This window comes from Balaenoptera borealis (assembly GCF_965194805.1).
Source record: "Balaenoptera borealis genome assembly, chromosome: 5".
NCBI lineage: Eukaryota > Metazoa > Chordata > Mammalia > Artiodactyla > Balaenopteridae > Balaenoptera > Balaenoptera borealis.
The window spans coordinates 122,737,300-122,754,723 of NC_138862.1; the positions used below are offsets into that span (position 1 = coordinate 122,737,300).

At 42.7% G+C, this 17,424-nt stretch overlaps 1 protein-coding gene across 1 annotated transcript in view; it reads left to right on the plus strand.

The window, feature by feature from the left end:
* SLC9A9 (solute carrier family 9 member A9) overlaps nucleotides 1–17,424 on the plus strand; it is a 555,669-nt gene that overhangs the window by 428,238 nt on the left and 110,007 nt on the right. Inside the window, exon 13 of the mRNA XM_082393417.1 lies at nucleotides 7,697–7,752. Coding sequence (XP_082249543.1) covers nucleotides 7,697–7,752 — 56 coding nt within the window. The remainder of the gene's footprint in view (nucleotides 1–7,696; nucleotides 7,753–17,424) is intronic.

The window sequence follows — 17,424 nt, forward strand, 5'->3', positions numbered from 1 at the left end:
TTACCCTTATAATAACCCCTACATTAATATATACATATCCCCATTTACAATTGAGAAAGCTGAGGTTTAGAGAGATTAAGTAATTTGTCCCAAAGTTACAAGTGTAGTAAATCATAGAAGTGAGATTTGAACCCATACTGCCTGGCTGCAGGCTCCTAACTCATCTAACTACTGTGCCACGCCGAAACCACAAAATGAACTGAGGTGAGTCTTTCCAATTACGTTAGTCCATTTTCTTAATTCCCCAAAATAAATTTAAAATATTTGAGTGATTATATTAGATTGATTTGGGTCATACACAAGCCCCACTAATATTTATTCAAATAATATAGGGTGGAAATGGGGTGAAGTACCAGATTTGGGCCCCTGTGGGATGTTCTCATGGCTACACAATAGTCCGCAAACCTCAGCGGGTGTCTTTCAGACTCCTCCATTGTCCTGCTGTATTTATTGCACTCAATATCCAGTCGCTCTTCCCTTACTGAAAATGTCATTTTTTACATTTAGCCATCAAATACAGTTCTTAGAGGAAATGGTTTCCCCTCCCTCACCACCTGGCCCCTGTCAGCAGGGGGTGGGGGTCAAAAAGAACCAAACGGAACGCAAGACTATTAGAATTCACACAATGAGACTAAGCCCTGGTAATATTTCACTGCCTTTCCGGAGGTGCTAAGTGATAAGGATCAGAATGGATTTTGTTGGCTTTAATGGGAAAAGCGAGGCTTTTGTTAGTAACTTACCTTGCTTCCCCTCTATGAAAAAACCCAACTTTGGAGCATTCTTTTCGCCGTGGTTGGTTATGGGAGCATCCTGAGACTTTAATATGTCTAATAAAACTCACCAAAGAATGGAGGTGCCATGGGAGGGGAGGTGCACGATGGTGCACAGAGTCGTGTTTGGCTCTGAAAACGGCGCTGGCTGCTCGCCATAAATGAGGAACCCGAGGTGAGACGGTGGAGGGCACAGCTGGGAATACGTGCAAAGCTCGTTTTCATTGTCATCTGAATACCACAGAGGCGGCCCTCGACTTGTTTAAAATTAAAAGGTGCATCAAAAATGCAAAACATGGTATAAAATTTTAACCAGACTCTTTAATTGCTTTTTAATCCTTTACTGTCTCTTCAATTCTCTATATTTTTAGAGATTTTCCTGGGCTGTGCGGTTGTTCCTCCACGTACCCTTGGCTTCCCTTTCTAAAGTTGCATGCACCTTTGTGGTTATTTATCCACCACCCGTACCTATTCTTTATAGTAAGATACTGTTTCCTTTGCACCTGCCTTCTCTTTGCTCCTTTCTGCTCAGTTCTACGCTTTCCTTCCTTCCCCTTGCTCTCTAGACACCTTCCTTTCCTTCTTTGTTGCCCTCTTACCTCCCTAGCCTACCAGTAAATTGTAAATGAATTCCAATCTGGAGAGCTTGGCCCTCTGTAAATAGAAATGATGTTTTACTGTGAAACTGGAAATTCCTGCTGTGCACTGGCCACTGCCTATGGCTCAGCTGTAACTGTTAGTTTATACCCAAGGGTGGCCCAGTGCAGAACCAGGAACTAGAAGGGTTGAGCAGTGAGCATGGCAGTACTGAGCTCTGGCCCCATTGATTTAAAAAAAAGTACTGATAATAATACAAATAATAGCATGGACAACAGCTGCTCACGTGTCTTGAGAGCTCAGTGGGTACCAGGCCCTACTTGTATTTTCTCATTTAATCCTCGCCACAACTATAGGAAGCAGGTTCTGTCATTATCCCCATTGTACTCACAAGGAAACCAAGGCAGTGAGTGATGCGGGTCACACAGTAGTGAGAGGCTCTTTCACTCACCCCTCAACAACCACAGGGTGATCCTGAGTGTTGGGATTGCAGCCAGGGCTGGCATATCCTGAAGAGCGCTGGCTAGCCCCACTCGGCTGGCTGGCACCAGAGAGGTGAACACAGGGTGGGCCAGGGACACAGCAGGACAATCACAGACACCCCGGAAGGGGTTCTGCCGGGAAGCGGAGAACGGAGTCGAAGGCGTATGGCTACTTGCCGTCCAAGTCAGTGAACGCGTTAAGTGATGGGGCATCTGAACCAAGTTAGGGCAACAAAACGGATGGTCCACGGTGGTGATCCGGAGAGGAAGGGCAGGAGAGGGAAGTTCAGGAAAGGAGGCGGGGCATCACAGACGGCCAGTGATGGCCAGCATGGCCCAACCACCAACTAGAGTTTGGAGAGAGGGGATTCAGTCGATGGAAGAGGCACTGATCCAGGCAGGACCACAGCTCAGGGGCCCGATTGGGTACTGAGGCTCAGAAACAAGGACAGGTCCATTGACCGGCCCTGGAACACTGCGTCTAGATCAGATGAGCAGAAAGGGTGGTACGAGGCTGTGGGAAAGGTGCCGAAGAGCCTTGGATAACACCTAAGGAGGGTGCACTTCATCCCATACACCTGTGGTCTCGCCTTGGGAGCTGCTGTATGTATACACCTGTGGTGCCACGTGCCAGGGTTCATTGTGTCTTCTTTCTAATAATCTCTCAAGACCCCACAGTGTGTAAATGATCTCTTATGCATAAAAGTGAGTGGATTCAAGGTTAACCCTTTAGGGGGTTACTTTCACACTCTGACTTGCTTTCTTGAAGAGGAGAGTAAGAGATATAGACGCAGCTGGCGTGTTTCCTTAACCCTGGGGATGCTGTGTGAATGTGCCACGCATGCTGATGCCAGTTTATACATCACAATGGAGAAAAGGCAGACAATTTCCCTCAGAAGACGGGAGTCGGTCTGTGGGTGTGCAGGGTGTGGCAGGAGACTACTGTGTTTTCTTGTAAGCCCTTCTGTAATGTTTCAATTGTATTATTTTGTTACATATGTGTGTGTGTATTATAAACTTGAAAAGAAAAAAAATGTACTAAATTTGACTCGCAGGCTATCAGTCCCACACTAAATTAAAAAGTAGGGGGTGACAATCCAAAAATGGGCAGAAGACCTAAACAGACATTTCTCCAAAGAAGATATACAGATTGCCAACAAATACATGAAAGGATGCTCAACATCACTAATCATTAGAGAAATGCAAATCAAAACCACAATGAGGTATCACCTCACACCAGTCAGAATGGCCATCAACAAAAAATCTACAAACAACAAATGCTGGAGAGGATGTGGAGAAAAGGGAACCCTCTTGCACTGTTGGTGGGGATGTAAATTGATACAGCCACTATGGAGAACAGTATGGAGGTTCCTTAAAAAACTAAAAATAGAACTACCATACGACCCAGCAATCCCACTATTTGGCATATACCCTGAGAAAACCATAATTCAAAAAGAGACATGTACCACAATGTTCATTGCAGCTCTATTTACAATAGCCAGGACATGGAAGCAACCTAAGTGTCCATCAACAGATGAATGGATAAAGAAGATGTGGCACATATATACAATGGATTATTACTCAGCCATTAAAAGAAACGAAATTGAGTTGTTTGCAGTGAGGTGGATGGACCTAGAGTCTGTCATACAGAGTGAAGTAAGTCAGAAAGAGAAAAACAAATACCGTATCCTAACACATATACATGGAATCTAAAAAAAAAAAAAAATAGTTCTGAAGAACCTAGGGGCAGGACAGAAATAAAGATGCAGACGTAGAGAATGGACCTGAGGACACGAGGAGGGGGAAGGGTAAGCTGGAACGAAGTGAGAGAGTGGCATGGACATATATACACTACCAAATGTAAAACAGTTAGCTAGTGGGAAGCAGCCGCATAACACAGGGAGATCAGCTCCGTGCTTTGTGACCACCTAGAGGGGTGGGATAGGGAGGATGGGAGGGAGATGCAAGAGCGAGGAGATATGGGGATGTATGTATACGTATAGCTGATTCACTTTTTTATACAGCAGAAACTAACACACCATTGTAAAGCAATTATACTCCAATAAGGATGTTAAAAAAAAAAAAGTAGGGGGCAAGCATAGAGACAATATTCTAACATATTGTTGCAGGTAGGAAATCAAGGCAATCTAAATGGCAGATACAAGAATTTCAAAAAGAAAAAGAATAGTAGCCAGGGACCATTTAATCTAGGCATAAAGAGGTTCACATACCTCTTGGAAATCATTATAAAAAGTGAGTGTTAGATTTTATGGGGCCAGTGGCGATACTGAAACCTCCAGTAAAGTTCCGAGTAGCCCCATCACACTCTGTTTAAGGAAGCAGGGGCCCAGGTAATATATTTTAGCAAGATTGCTCTGAAAAGGAGGCAAAATCATAAGAGAAAGAAGGCATCATTCTTAGGTGCCTTTCCTTCATAGCACCTCAATTATAATAGCATAGAGAACAAATGTATGGATACCAAGGGGTTAAGGGAGGAAGGGGGGGTGGGAGGAATTGGGAGATTGGGATTGACACATATACACTATTGATACTATGTATAAAGTAGAGAACTAAAGAGAACCTACTGTATAGCACAGGGAGCTCTACTTAACGCACTTTGGTGACTTAAATGGGAAGGAAATCCAAAAGGGAGGGGATATATGTATATGTATGGCTGATTCACTTTGCTGTACAGTAGAAACTAACACAACATTGTAAAGCAACTATGCTCCAATAAAAATTAATTAAAAAAATAAAACCAAAAAAATTATAATAAACTTTTCAGATTTTTCTAATTAAATCTACCTAACCGTATGCCCTGTGAGGGCAGGGACCACATCTGCTTTGTTCCCCACAAGCTGCCCCAGGAGGGAATAACTCACACGGAGTCTCTCTTTCCTCAAGGGTCTTGAGATGTTTAGTCTGCTCTAGGCAAGAGGGCTGCAGGCCTGACCCCAGGAGCAGACCCTGAGCTTTGCTGAAACGGGAGGAGGGAGGAGAGGTATTCTTGCTCCGAGGAAAAGAGCCGATCTCTCGGGCCCCTGAGGTGCTTTTCACCGAGTCCCACATAAAACCTGAAGCACCTAATCCACTGCTATCATTCGTCCGCTCCATCTGGCTTCTAGAATAATTGAAACTAGAAATGTCTGCTATGACTGCTGCTGAGGAGGAAGGCCTCAGTGCTGCCTCAAACTTTAAATGTTGGGTTTCTTGTGAAATTTGATTTCTGTTCTCTCCAGTTTTCTAGACAGAGGACTAAAAAAAAGAAAAAGTCCCTAAGCAAATGCAGCAGTGGGAACTTCAGGACCCTCAGTTCAATTCACAGCCTGCATGGGTGCCTGTAGCTCCTGGGGTTGGGAAAGGGGTTAGGGCTCAGTAATAAAGGCCCCTAGGGGCTCCCAGCCTCCGCCAGAGAGCTCAGACCCACCAGAGGCTTAAAGGTGGCCCAGCCTCACGAGAAAGGGGACCAGGGTGCCTCCAACTGGGACCCCACTGTTCATAGAGGTTGGACTCAGGCCACCCATACCCCAAGGTCACTGTGTAGACCCACCTTGAGAGGCTGGGCCTTAACTCCCCTCCACTCTCTCTCCCCTACCTTTTCCTCCTTTCCCTCCCCCTCTCTTCTTCTCTATCCTCCCACCCTCCCCCCTTCACCTCTCCCAGTCTTCTCTCCCCCCTGCCCCTCCTTCCTCCCCCCATCCGTACACCGCCCCCTCCCTCCCTTCGCTCTTCTCTTTCTTCCCCCCTCCTCCTTTCTCCTTCCTGACCCCCTTTCCACCCCCCCTCTTCCTGTCCTTCTCTCCCTCCAACTTCAACGAAATAGATCAAATAGCTCTTTCTACTCTAAGAAAATCAAAGGTTAGTCCCCACCAGAGGCTCTTTCTAGTTACCTGAAGGCCAAAAGGTTCAGCACACAATAAATAGCCGCCCATCTCACCCTCTGGGTTAGAGAAAAGGGGCTATTCATGCCCAGAGGACACTAATTTTTGAAGAATCAGAGGTATTTTAAACAAGCCACCTCTCCACCCTGGCTTTCCTTTCACACGCTAACACATCTGCAGGCCTGGTAGCTTCTAACCTGCCTCCCCTCCCCCCGTCTAGGGACCAGAACAAGGGCACTGCAGAAGTGTTTACAGGGGCCGGAGTGGAAGGAAAGACTCTAAAGCTCCAGAAATTGTGACGTTCTCAGGAAAGGCTCTGGCGGAGCCCCAGCCAGGTGGCTGAGGCCCTGAGCTGCACCCCATGCCGCCCACCACAGGCAGAGGCCCGCTCTCCGGAGCAGAGGAAGTTCAAGCTCCAGGCCCTCACGTGCTCCGGCCCTTCCAAGGCCCTGGGAAGAGCCCCAGCATTGTGTTCCCATGGTCCTATGTTTTCGTAAGATTTGCAAAAGGAATATATTTTAACCACTGTTGGGTTTGATCACTGTTTCTTTGTACTACAGTTTCCCCTCCGTCATACCTCTCGCCTGGTCAGATGGCTCTGGAGTGGCCCTGGGCAGCTGTGGGGTCCGACCAAGGGGAAGCTGAATTGGGAGCGCATTTAGTCTGCATTTAGTGGGACGAGGCTGTGTGGTCTTCAGTCACTTCTGTGCAAGGGCAAGTCACTGCTGGCCAGCCTTCTGCAGCGACGGCTTACAGGAAGCGTGTCACGAGGCTGGATGGAAGATGAACGTGTCCTATGGCGCCTGGCTTCACAAGGCCGGGGGTAGTGGAGGAAAAACAAGGCTTCAGATGCACTGAGCCAGAAGCTAGTCTGTGGAAAATTCTTCCAGTCATGAGATGTGTGCAATTCAAAGTGGAGGATTCTGTTCTCATTGATGCCCTGTCAAAACGGAAATTCAGGAATACGTACATTCAGGGATGCAGCATATACACTGATAAGCGTACTGGGGTATTGTTGATGAGAATTGCGTGAAGTGAAATTAATCAGAAATCTTGTCTTTTCGGGGTATAAACCTTTAGCAGTGCTGCACGTAGCAAGCATGTCTGTGTGTAAGGAACCATGTTTTAATGCCTCCCAATTATTAATAATTGTGATGACTCTTGCTAGAGGAGAGACTACCTTGTCCTCCTATTCTCTCTTGTACAAAATCATTATATCATATAAAGAGAGTAACAAAACATGCCGGCAAAACTTAGGAGGAAAAAGTTATTTTAGAGGTATGTCGGGCAGTAAATTAATTGGAATATTATGTATTTTATAGATGTGGAGATGTCTGTTGCATTTGCCAGATTTTAAAATTATGAAATGTGTTATAATTTATTTTCTCTTTCTCTTCAAAGAGTCACTTTCATCCCTAATTTTCTATTTGTATTTTTGTACTAATTTGCTTAAAGAGAGCCCCCCAAATTGTATAAGCCTCAGGCCCCACAAACCTGGATCCTCCCTGCTGCCAGCCTCCGTGAGCATCTGGACAAAGGATCTGTTTTTTCTCTGTCCTGGGGAGCCTCCTCCAGCCTGGGCCACCACATTCCCAGAGCAGTTTTGTCAGTGAGTCCTGCAGGAGGAGCAGGTGGCCTTCCTTCTAGGATCCCTGTTTTGGGGGCCATGGAGGTCTTTTCCTGAGCGCTCCTATCCCAGGTTCTCAGGCTCTTTTGCTGGGAAAGGCAGCAGCAGGGAACAGCTGTCGGTGCCCCATCTCACCAGCTGTGCAGAGGCCCAGCTGTACAAGTTCTCCTCTTGCCATACATCTATTTGAAGTTCTTTTGATTCAGGGAGAGGTAGGAGGGTTTTCTGCCGAACCTTTCCTCTGATTCATATTGTCTTTGGTTCAGGTGATCTGACACAAGAGGCTGTCTCATCTCATCTGCAGCAAGGCCCTTACCAGTCCTCTGTTCTCTTTAACAGGGTTGGTGTGGACCCAGATGAAGATCAGAAGGAGGAGCCCTCTTCACACCAGGCAAGTCAAAGACGCCGACGCATAGAGTACAGCGATATGAGATCTTCTGTTCCATAGCCAGGAGGCTCATTCTAAAGGGGGCTGCCCCCGCAGATAACATAAATCAGATGACTCTAAAATACGCAGGATTTCAGGGTGTCGATAACCTTTGCATAACCTCTAGAGTGCTTAGAACTAGCATACACTCGTGCCTTCTTTGCGGCTGCAGGAAGCCTGGAAACTGCAGTGTAGGAGCAAGAGCACAGCTCTTGGAATCAGGCAGCCCGGAGTTCAAATCCCTGCCCAGCAACTTGCTAGCGCCGTCATCTCAGTGAAATTTACTTGATGCACGTTCGATGCATGTTGGGCACACAACAGATGGGCCTGCTTCTCCTGCATGACTTCTCATTTATCAGGTCCAGGTATACAGAAATACAGAAACATTGAAAAGCTGCAAAAGCACAGCCTGAAAATCCTCAGGGAAAATTATTCAGAACAATGTGCTATCGCCTTGAGTAAGGGAAGTGTAGTCTCCGCAAACTCTGGACTTGAATCTAACATCAGAGTAAAACCTGTCATTGGCAATTTTGCTTTAGTCATTTTTAACTCAGTACATAAAGCAAACAATTGTGTAGAAACGTTGCACCTCTTGCTGAAATTGCAGGTAGACAGACATGAGAGAATAACATCTTAAATAAGCGGTGCTGCTTAATGAATTGTGTCCTGATCATATCTGGATCTGAAGAGGATCCATCTCTCTTTTATTTCATGGTGTTGTTTCCTACAGTCCCATCAATGAGGCACAGCTGGTTAGTGCCGCCAGGGAAGATACTGCTGCTTTCCTGGTTCATGTAAAGAGGGAAGGATCCTATGCTCTACACAAAGGGCTGGAAAATGAAGTTGGCAATGATCCTGGCTCATATGTACTTTGAATGTTTTTGTCACATGTGTTCCAAGCCCATGCTGGTGCTGTTTTCACAGACTTTATTGCCCAGGAAAGACACTTAACTGCAGGACGGAGCCCAGCAGGGTGTCAGCGTACTGGGATTAGGGCCAGAGTGGTGACCTTCGAAAGGGGATCAAAGCATCTCCTTTCACTGGTGGGCTGTAATGAGTCCTTAGGGAGGGCTGGTGGTACAGATTTTCACAAATCATTTTATAAATCTCGTATAGATCAACTAATCCATTCTCCTACTTTCACGTAGAACTTTTATCTAAATTTTGTCCTTCTCTTATATCTTTTTCTGTAAAAGAAAAGTGATAGAATAAGAAGATTCATCAAAGAAAATCCTTCATCTTCCTCTAACTGCCTGATATTTTACAATTACATATAATTATTGGTAAGGTTACCTGCTAGCTTAACTTTTTTCTTTTGTAATTTAAATGTACTTTATTTTAGCTCATTCGTACCATTGTCAATTTAGTAATTACTCTTACCTGAAGATACTTAAACCAGTAAAAAGTATTTGTTGTTGTTGTTATTAGAGAAATGAGATAGTACAACATAGTACAGTGAAAACTACATGGTATTTGGATCTTGGGCAAGTATTTTCATCTTTGAATTGCAATTTTCCTAACTGTAAAATGTGAATGATAATAATGTCTACTTCTCCAGGTTGTTAGAATTATATTTATGAAAACTACCTAACTTAATTAATTTCATTAAAACCATCTTATCTCATGAAGGATTTGATGAAGCAGCCTACACCACCACATATGATAAAATAATAGTAAAATATTTTTTAAGAACTTTAAAACTCAGTTAAAAAAATTAATGAAAGCAGGAACAAAACCAGAGGAGTAAAAAGAATCATGAATAAGCAGATCATAAGGTCCTACGTACTTGCTAAAGTTGAACCACAAGTAAGCTTTCTGGTAACCAAAGCGGGGGAAAGGAAATGGTGACCAGTAATATACTAAATTACTTTAATTAGAGGGGAAAATTATACTCTGTCCTCAAGCTGTACAGAACTTCACAGGCCTCAATTTCTCACTTGGGGCTTCCTGTAGAGGACACATAAAGAGTTATCTAACTAATCTTGGCATAATTTACATGGTTCCTACTGATCTTCTGCTGCTATTGTTTTTAAAAAGTGTCCTGGAAGTGTTCTTATTCATGATGGTTGACTACCGAGGTAACTACGTTTCAGAAAAAGGTTTTTTCCACCCTTGGAATAATTCTTATGTTCAATGTCAAGTACAGGAAACGGTGGGCTCAGGCCAGAAGTAACAAACCACAGTGCCCATGCAGCTGCCACTTGACCTGGACAGAGGGGGTTTTTTGGTACTTTCCAAACTATGTGTCAAGAACCTGTCGGCCCTCATTTTGCCTGACAACTCTTCGCTTATTATCAACATCTGTTGCTCTGACTACAGACCAGAAACCTAATTCTTAGGAGGATTGCATTTTTCCACTCAGCTTGCACTTATTAAATTGGTCTTGCATTAACAAATAGGATAATCTTTGCACTGGTCAACTTCTGAAAATAAAGACTATTCTTACTTGCCAAAAGCTAAAACTTTCAGATAATTGTGGCAGTTACTGATCATATACTATCAAAATCAATAATAAGCATATGTAATGACATGTACATATTTTTGAAGGAATTTCCTTTTTCTCTGTTTCTGGAGAGTAAAATAACCTTTGGGAAATATGAGCTTGCGGCTGTGACTGACCAGCAATGTCACAATTTTCCTTTTTGCCTTGTAATACCTTGAGAGTGTGAATGGTGTTACATTCTTACTCATACCAGACCCAGAAGCTTTAAAAAGGATGTTCCACAAGCAAGTATTAAACCTTAAATATATAGTCTATGCAAATGTGCCACTTTGAGAAATGGAAGGTATCGCAGTTGTGATTTTATGTCTCTTAAATGTAAAAAAAAAACAAAAAAAAACCCTGAGACAAAATTCCACCACCCCACCCTCGCCCCAACAAGAAGTTTTCCTTGTCATTGATTCTGTGTCCTTGGCAGCCCGGAATCATAAAGAAGGTGAGGCTCGCTGGAGCACCACGCCCACCTTAATCTTTCAATAGAAAATTCCAGCTACCGAAGAAGGGCTGCCACGATTGCTTCTCTTTTTCCCTTCTTGCCCTTTTTCATGATCAGCCTAATATTTGTGGAGTACTGACTCTTGTTATTAACACTGTTCTAAGCACTTTATCTGTGTTAACTCATTTATCTTCCAAGATAAACCTATGAGTGGGTACTGTTATTATGCTTGTATTTTAAATAAGGAAACTGTATACAGAGAAGCTAAATAACGTACCAAAGGACACATAGTGAAATTCGAACCCAGACAATCTGGTTCTAGAACTTCCACTCCTAATTGGTGTGCGTGCGTCTATTCGTTCATTCATTTATTCATTCATACAACCCACCCGTGTCAGGCACGAATCTAAGTGTGAGGAAGATGCAGCAGTTACCAATTCAAAGTCTTCACCCTCACAGAGCTTACGCTCTAATGGGGGACCCTGGGAACAAAAAAGGTAAACAGCTACATACTATATGTTTAGAGAATGGGCACAGTAGAGCAGGTACAAGGATGGAGAACAATGGAGGAGAGGCTATGGCTGGCCAGGGCAGGCCTCTCTGAAGAAGTGGCATTTGATCAGAGTCCTGAACGATGTGCAGAAGTGAGATGTGTATGTGGGCTCTGGGGGGAAACAGTCCAGCCAGAGGGAACTGCAAGATGAAGGCCCTGGCCTCACAGTGGGTTGTGGTGCGCTCCACGCGCAGCGAGAAGGCCAGTGTGGCTGGAGCCCAGTGAGCAAGGTGGGAGCCAGTGCAGGTGGATTAGGAGAGACCGAGAGGGGCCAGGTCACTGGCCTCGGTGGTGCGTTTGATTTCATTCTATGTGTGATGGCAGCAAAAACTTGCAGGTTTGGAACTTAAAAGTAATGGAATCAACTTTTTTAAAAACTCATTTTTCTTCCATCTCCGACTCTGCCAACTGTGACAGTGAGGCTAATTTTCATCTTTTCCAACATAATTTTATTTTGAACACTATGCTGGCTTCTCTATATGCTCTCTTAATGCTAACTTCCACTTTTATTTTTGCTTCGAGAAGTCCCTTCATTGAATTCTGGTTTTGGTTGTCATTTATGCTTGTGTGTAACCTGGGTGGATAAGTGCTGGTCACCACAGCTCAAGAAAGTCAAAGCAGAGCTGAGAAAGGTCCAGAGAAGGGCAGCTTCAATGAGCAGAGGGAGAATAAAAGAATTAGGATTTCTCCAGCAGAAAGACTAGCACTAAGAAGGGATACAACAAAGTGTCTGTAAAAATACGGAGGGTATGAGTCAGGTGAACAAAGACTTGTTTGCCAAATCCCAGAAAACCATAACTTAAAACAGCCTTAAAACTGAAAGAGCTCATTTGGAGAAGAATAAAAGTATGTGTTCTTCTGCACAATTGATACTTAAATGCTGGAAATGTAAGTAGGTTCAAGAGGGAAAGAGATTAGCAGATGGTAGGGTCATCTAGTCATTAAATAAAATTTAATTTTGCCTTGTGAATATTTTCTAGATACTGCTAACAAACCTATAGAAAACAGAATAAAGATTCCCACGTATATGTTCCTCAGATCTAACAATTATCAATATTTTTCCATACTATGTCCCCATGCTGTTGGAGCTGGCCTCACAGAATGTAAATTCCATGCTATACCAACAAATATTTCAGAAATAGAACAGTAAGCTCTAAAATTGACCTGACCCAGATGAAGGTTTTTTTATGTTATTGCAACTAATAGTACTTTGAGAAAAATAAAATGACTATTTCAGAGCAAGTATCTTGGGTTTTCCCTTGGCCAACACTGAATTTATTTTGGTTTTACTTACGGCTTATACACCCAAAAGTATACACCCTCCCCACTACATTTTTACTGCTTAAGACTAAATTCCATATATATATATATGGAATAGAATATAGAATCTATATTTACAGATTCTATAATTACATGCTCTAGAAAACAGAAATAATAATGAGGAAGAGGAAGTGGAGGAAGATGGTAGCCTCAATTTAGCAATTAGGTGCCATATGTAAAATCACATTTAATCTTTACCTTGACCAATCGAGATACATATTATAAACCCCATTTTATAAATGATGAAACTGAAGTTCAAAGAATTAAAGTAACTTTCCCAAGACAACAACAACAACAAAATTCCAGCCACTTCGATAACACCCAATCTCCAATTTGTAGTTCTTCAACTCAGTAAGACTGTGGCTCTCAGCTTGAATTGTTCTCTGCTTGGACTCTAGCTGCTTGTGCTACAATTGGGAAAGGGCCTCCAGGCAGAAAGAAAAGAGAATATAGGGCTTACCTCATTTGCCCTTTGCTGCCTGTTGCCCAATATCTGAATTCTATCATGTATTTATGATACCAGTTATTCTTATCAGCCATTATGTATTTTGCAAGTAGTTTTGTAGGGGGAAACATTGTTTTGTTTTGTTTTCAGACAAAAATATAATACTGTATACTCAAATCACAAGTCTAAATGTAGAACCCTTATCTTTGCTATGGTGTTTGTGGTTTGGGGCACTGTCACTGGGGAACAGCATGAGCTAAGATCTTCTTGTTCCAAGGTGCATTTTCTACTCCAGTGCCTTTTACATCTAGAACTTATAATTCCAATATGTAATTGTATCAGCCTTCTATTGCTGCTGAACAAATTATCCCAAAACTTAGTGGCTTAAAATAACCAACGTTTATTATCTCACAGTTTCTAAGTGTCAGGAATTTGAAAGCAAGTTAGCTGAGTGTTTCTGGCTCAGGGTCTCTCATGACGTTGCAGTCAGGATGTCAGCCAGAGCTAGAGTCATCTGAAGGCTTGACTGGGTCTGAAAGGCTCACTTCCATGTTGGCAGGAGGCCTCAGTGCCTTGCTGACTGTTGGCAGGGAGACTCGGATCCTTACCACATGGATCTCTCATAGAGTGACTTGGGTCCTCACAATATGGTAACTAACGTCCCTCAAGTGGTTCAACACAGACAGAAAGGAGGAAACCACAATGTTTTTTTATGACCTAGCTTTGTATATCACCATCCCTTCTGCCCCATTCCATTGATTAAAAATGAGTCATTATGTATCGTCCACACTCAATAGGAAAGGAAATTAGTCTCCATCTTTTAAAGGGACAAGTACCAAAGAATTTGTGAATATACATTTTTAAATCACCAAAATATTATATTTACCTGAACCAAACAATTTATTTTTCCCTGGGTTAAGCCGAATCTCTTGTACGGACAAAGTTATTTGAAGCAGACCTTTTTTTTTTTTTTTGGTAGCTAAACCATGAGTTTAGCCCATCTGGTAGTGTATCTGTGATGTCTACGTTTCCTCTTGGCATTTTTACCCATCCTTATCTAGTTGTTTCCTTCATTCTTTCTCCCTAAGCATGTATTTTGTGACTATACCTTCTTGGGAACGTTTATGAATTTATCGTAGTGTGAGGAAGGTGAAAATATTTGTATAAAGTACTCTCTATGTGGAGGCTAAGAGTTAATTTTACCTTTTAAAACATAAATTTGAAAAAGATTTCCTATTGACTCTCAACTGTATCATGTCCCCCTTCTTCAGAATCCAGAAATCGTTCTCTTTAGGGACAGAGAATCCTGTCTTCTCCTTGGTAATCAGTAAAGCAAGGCAGTAAACTTGAAATTATTACATGAATACATTCCACACTGGGAGATGGCAAGGCAAAAGTACTGCTGTCAAATCCCATTCACACTTACTGCTTGAAAAAGTGCTCTGGAACCCGTAAGGAACTCTACAGATTTGTTATGATAATTATCTGTCTTTGTCATCATTCTGTACAACCTCCACTGACATTAGTATTGAATATGAAATCTTAGAAATAGAAAGGAAAATCTTCTCTCTCTTAATCCATTGAATGCCCCTGAAGTGAGGAGTAATCCCATATGACTAGCCCAGAGCAGAGTTCCTCCGGTTCACTTAGCAAAGGCCCCTGATTTGAATATTGATAGAGGAATGTATTTACATTTGCTTAGTTCTTTTTCATTAAGGTTAATACAGCAAACAATCCCCTCTTGCTCCAGTGTCTCTTTTTTAAAGATTTCTGGCCAGAACCTTTGTTTTCTCTCAGGGATCCAAATAAGCATAAAACAAAGAGTACCTTCCTAATTTTCCTGTTGCTCCCTGTCTAGGGTGGTGCTAGAGGGGTCACTTAAAAGACAACTGCTCACTCCTTATTGTGCTCAGCCACTTCCCAACCTCTGATCTATTCCCTTGTTTAAGGAGAAAAAGGAAAGATAGCAAATGCCCCAGTCATTTTTACATTTTCCCAGAAATGGAGGATAATAAAGGAAACAGAAATTACACATATATCAAACACTCTGCTTCTTAGAAGTAGCAAGGGCAAATAAAAGCTAACATTCAATGCCCTTGGACCTCCAGTTCCCATTTACAGCTGTGAAACATGAGGCTCAGATCTGGAAAGTGTATTATTATTATTAAATGGTAGACAGTAGAGAGTCAGAACTCAGATCTTGGTCTTTAGTTTCTGGATCCTCTGCTTGTTCCAACGTGCATGCCACTGCCCCTCTGGCATCAAAGAACTCAAAACAGAAGACATATTGCTAGCAATAAAGAGACTATCACCAAGTTCCAGATTCTTCTTCTGATGACTGCTTATATCCATTGTCCTCGGGTGTGATCTGATCTCTGCTTCAGAATAATCCAGGTAAATTGAGGCTACCTGCTGTCCTCTGCCCATCTGGGCCCTCCCAGGGGCTTGCCCTCTGCGCTGCCTCATTGGGTATCTTCCCTGTTCCAGGGTGACTGCAAAGGCTGGCCTTCCCTTGGCACATTTATCTTCAGCCCCCAGTGAACAAGCAGAGCACACAGTGGACTAACTCATTTATTTCTACTCATTTATTGATGGCCTTTCATAACCGAGTTATTAAGTCATCAATAACTTCAGAGAAATAAATGAATGGATCCAGAACTGGGCCAACAGATATTTAAGACATACACTGAACATTTTATCTCAGATCAGCAGAAAAGTCAATGCTGGGTCATCCATGGTATTTCCCTTACCTGGAAAAACATTTTCTATGTTTCATTCTAATTGGAACCCAGTTTATTTCTCTACAAAGCAGTGAAATGAATAACATCTCCAGTATCCCAAGTAAATTAAAGTTTGAAAAATAGATTGCAAGTGTTAACACTTTTTCCAAAATGCTACCTAGTATGTGTTGCTCTCATCAGCTGGCAAAAAATAACCTTGGAAGATTTCCCAGAAATAGAGTATAAGCTCTTTCGGGAGTGCCTGTAAGTTCTGATATATTCCCCTCAGGAAATAAAATAAAAAGGAGAGGAAAAAGGGAGTGAAAGGCAGGGAGGGTTTCCAAGACCTTGAGAAATCCCTGAAACCAGTATTTAGGAGTCTAGAGAAATTTCTAACACTGAAGTTAAGTTTCTACAGGGACATTTTCCAACCCATCAGTGTTCACCCAGCTGAGGGGAGCCATGCATTTTCATTAGGTTTGGGGGGATATATAGCTGCTGCATCTCAACCTTCAGTATCCTGACCTCATCTGCTAGTCAGATACCCATTTGCCCTAGTTGGCTCTTCACTTACACCCACCTAGATGACAGGAATCATGGCTGCTGCTGAGAGGCCACAAGTGTGCTTGGAAACCTCTCTGTGTGCCAGTTGCCTCAGTTTCCTCATCTGTAAAATGGGAATAATAATATATGAAAAGCACTTAGAACAGTTTCTGGCACATGGCATCTATTCAAGAAGTACCAGCTGTTATTGTTGTTGTTGTCATTAATGAAAAAACAGTATTTTCCATATGATTAGGACCTCAGAGACCAGCCAATCCAATTCCCTCAATTCATTTTACAGATGAGGAAACTGCAGCCCAAATAGCCCAAATATCATACAGTGTGTGTGCTTTCCAAAGTTCAAAGGCTGAGTGAGATACCAGCAGAAAGAACATCATCTTTGGAGTCCTTTAGTCCTACGTTCAAATTCCAGCTCTGTAGCTTGCTAGCTGTGTGACTTTGGACTCATCTCTTCCCTTCTCTGGGCCTCTCTAGGTCCTCACCTGTAAAGTAGGTATAACGCAACCTACCTTGAGGGTTTGTTGTGAAAATTGAAAAACAATGACTGAAAAAGTTAGTGACTGGATAATGTGACCAGCACATTGCCTAGGAATGAAAGAGCATTCCATAGCTGGGGAATATTATTACAAATGTCATTCAGCTGGGCTGCTGTGGAGTGGGTGCTAGAATCCTGGGCCCCTGACTGCCAGCCAAGCTCAACACTACACAGCCCACCTTAACTTAGAAACAAACAGCCAAACAAAAAAACAGGAATTTGCTTACACTCCTTTCTATCAATTTTCTTCAATGACTATCTTGTCAACAGTAGATATTGTCAGCTATCAAAATTACCTGTGCCTCTGGATGGATAAAATTTGTAACTCCTTATTGTTCTTAAGAAAAGAAAAAAGAAAAGAAGAGAAAAGAAAAGAGAGAGAGAACTCCCCAGGGCTAGCCCAGAGCTTTACTACCTCGTTTAGTTTAGGGATAACAGTTTTACTCTGCCAGATGAGCCCCAACGTGCTGACCTGTTTGAGAGACAGTGACTCAGAAACAACTTGCAAATGTTGCAAGATGATGAAGAAAACACTAAGTATAGCAGTGACTTTGCAAATCTGACACC